Source organism: Chaetura pelagica, unplaced genomic scaffold, assembly GCF_000747805.2.
Source record: "Chaetura pelagica isolate M959 unplaced genomic scaffold, ChaPel_1.0 scaffold217, whole genome shotgun sequence".
NCBI classification, from domain to species: Eukaryota; Metazoa; Chordata; class Aves; order Apodiformes; family Apodidae; genus Chaetura; species Chaetura pelagica.
Genome location: NW_009953903.1, coordinates 420,282 through 423,331, shown reverse-complemented (window position 1 = coordinate 423,331; position 3,050 = coordinate 420,282). Strand labels below are relative to the sequence as shown.

General features: G+C 54.4%; 1 protein-coding gene across 1 annotated transcript in view; it reads right to left on the bottom strand.

Annotated features, from left to right (window-relative positions):
* Positions 1-2,696: 2,696 nt before the first annotated feature.
* HDAC3 (histone deacetylase 3) overlaps positions 2,697-3,050 on the bottom strand; it is a 16,310-nt gene continuing 15,956 nt past the window's right edge. The window contains exon 14 of the mRNA XM_010001403.1: positions 2,697-2,766. Within this exon, the coding sequence (XP_009999705.1) occupies positions 2,697-2,766 (70 nt within the window). The remainder of the gene's footprint in view (positions 2,767-3,050) is intronic.

Sequence of the window (3,050 nt, the reverse complement as noted above, 5' to 3'; positions counted from 1 at the left end):
GGCACAAGGGGACAACCCTGGGGCACAGCAGGGGACACCAGCAGCTCCTCAGGCACAAGGGGACAACCCTGGGGCACAGCAGGGAGTGGATCCTCTTCTGCAGGGATGAAGCACTTAGAAGAGCCAGGGAGCAAGCTCTCCAAACAGGTTGGTGTCCTTCAAAAAGCAAAAGAACACCCAGTTTCCCACCAGAACTGGTCCCAAAGTCCCACCAAAGTTCACTGGTGCTGTTGGTGTGTCCTCCCAAGCACCATGCCAGGAGAAATGAGGAAGCAAGAGGAGGGAAAGCATGAAGAAGCCACAGCCAGCAGCTCCAACAAGGGAAATCCTGCCTTGGTGGAAGGAGAATTGTTTCCACGAGGGTGGTTGAACACCAGAGAAGGAGCCCAGGTAGGTCTAGAGAGCTGGGGGAGTTCCTGTGCTACAAGAGACTCAAGAAAAAGGAATCCAAAAGGCCCTGAGAAGTCTCCAACTTTCAGGTTAGGCCTGCTTGGGGCAGGACCTGAGAACTCCAGAGAAACCTCAGAATCCAAACCATTCTGTGACACTGGAAGGACACCTGGTGAGTTCCTGCATCCATTCTCCTCAGCAGACACTTGGGATCCAGGATTTATCAGCTCCCAGCTTTGTGGCCAGACCTTCCATTTTTTTTCCCCCCCCAAGAATATTCCTGAAGAGAGAAGAGGTTCTGGAAGGAAGCAAGAGAGGTTCTGGCCCTGGTCACTCTGCTCCTCAGCCTGGGTTGGCACAGCCCATGTGGGTGCTGGAGGAAAAGAGAAGCTACAGCTACTGAGTCCTGAAGGCACAGGCACCCCCAGACCTCCCCCCTTGGCACTGCCAGGACCCTGCAGGGCCCGGAGATGCAGGCAGGGTGGGCAGGAACTCTGCCCCTCCCCAGGTGATGCCCACACTGTGCCCAGGTCCTGCTGCTCCCCTGCCTCAGCTGCAAAGGGGGACACAGCTCCACAAATGTTTAACAAGATAGAGAGATGTTCAAGAGAGCAGAGAGACAAGGGGTGAGGGCTCCAACATCCACCTGATGACCCAGGAGGAAGGAGAGGGGGTAGAACCAGTGAGATTTCAAAGCCTTGTAGATGTGGTGCTGAGGAACTTGGGTTAGTGGTGGCCTTGGCAGGGCTGGGGGACTGGTTGGACTCAATCCTAAAAGCCTTTCCCAACCAAAATAATTCTTGGATTCTACCTGTGTGTTCTGAAATGCCAGGAGTGCAGGTTTGCTGGCCTGGCTGGGGTACCTGGGTGGGTGCAAGGGGTTCCAGCTCCCCCTGGTCCTATCCTGGCACCAGGCACCCATGCCAGGTGGATGCCAGGGATAGGTTTGTCTAACACAGCTCCAGCAAGGTCAGAGCTCACTGCTTGTCAGCTCTGCAGCAGTGCAAAAGCACAACTGTAAGGAAGACAGAGAAATCAAATCAATCTTTACAGCCTGAACTTGGTTCCTAGCTAGTTCAAAAAACCACCCCCCAAAACCCTCCCCAAAAACCAACCCCCAAAACAAATCCACCTTGAGGTGTGAGCATGAAACAAGACAAACAACAGGTCAGGTAAGAAAAATAACTGCCTCTTCTTTTAATGTTTAAAGACATCAGTAAACAAACAGAACAGTACAGAGAGAGGCTCAACCCCTCCTGCCTCCCCAAACCACAACAGGTACCAGGTGATGACTCAGGAGAAGGAGCAGCAAAGTTTGGGATTTGAGGGATGGCCAAGAGGAATCTCTGCTGTCTGAGGGCAAGACAGGACGTGGAGGAAGCAGCTTCCCTCACCATGGGCAGAGATGTCTCCTGGGCATGTCAAGAGGGAAAGGTTCCCACCTGGAGGGAGCAGCCCAGAGCTCTTGCTAACAAACAGAGGGGCCACGTGTGCACTTGGAAAACACAGCTGGAAGCTACAAGAGGTGCAAGACACACTATGTACTGGCCTTGGCAGCCAAACCTCTGCTCCACAGTGATTTTTAGCCTCTCCAAAAATAAAGGGAACAGGGAAGTTAGGTCCAGCTTGGGAAGGGCTGCAGTACTTGTTTGTGAACACAAAATTGAGTAGAAGGGGAATAATCAAGATTCTGCTCTGGGAACTTTCTTCCAACCTGCCCCCCCAAGCTGCTCCCAGGACACTCACAACACCCATCCCACAGCTGGTCTTGTCTTCTCAAATGGTTTTCCTGGAGCTGTGGAGCATCAGATGGTTAGAAGAGACATTGGGAAGCAACCCTCAGTGCAGGGTTCAGAGGACAATCCACTGGGTACCTGAGTAGAGGGCTGGGGGGGCAGGGTGTGTCCAGGGTTGCTGCTGAGGAGAGGCAGAGATGGTAGGCATGGCTGCTCCAGCTCCAAGCCTGCTGGCAGAAGCTTGCAAGGGAGCTCCAGGAGTGACTGCCCCAACTTTGGTCAGGCCCTGCTGGCAGTCACCAGCCAGTACATAGCACAATATCAGCTCTCCTTGAACTTCCATTTCCCAGGGAGCTGAAACCTGAACCGTGACACACGGTGGGCAATAAGGAACCGATTTCCCTGCTCTCTGCCTCTCCAGGAGCAGAAGCCTGCAGTGGTGCTGTCTCTGCTGCCACCACAAGCAATCAAACACGAAGGGAGGGCTAACTGGCTCCTACACCACCCCAGGAACTGCACCAAGGTCCAAGGTGGGCCCCCACCAGAGTCCAAAGCCCCTCAGCAGAGCCCTCAGATCTCCACGTCGCTCTCCTTGTCGTTATCGTGGTCACCGTCATAGAACTCGTTGGCAGCTTCAGGCCTGGGGGAAAGAAAAGCAGCAGCAGTGAGGAAAGTCCTGACACCCTTGGGGCCAGAGAACAGCCAGGTCATCCTGCCCAAGGTCAGAAGATGCCCAGCACCCAAACAGCCCATGAAACATTATGTCAGGAGACCCCACATGTCTTGAGGGAGTCTCTCTAGCTAAAAGCAGGGACTCAGAAGGGACTCGGTGTCTGCTCTAGGACACAGGTCTCCAGTGCATCTGTCACCACAACCAGTACAGGCTGGGGGCGGCCCCGCTGGTGGGCACGCCGCCAGGGAAGC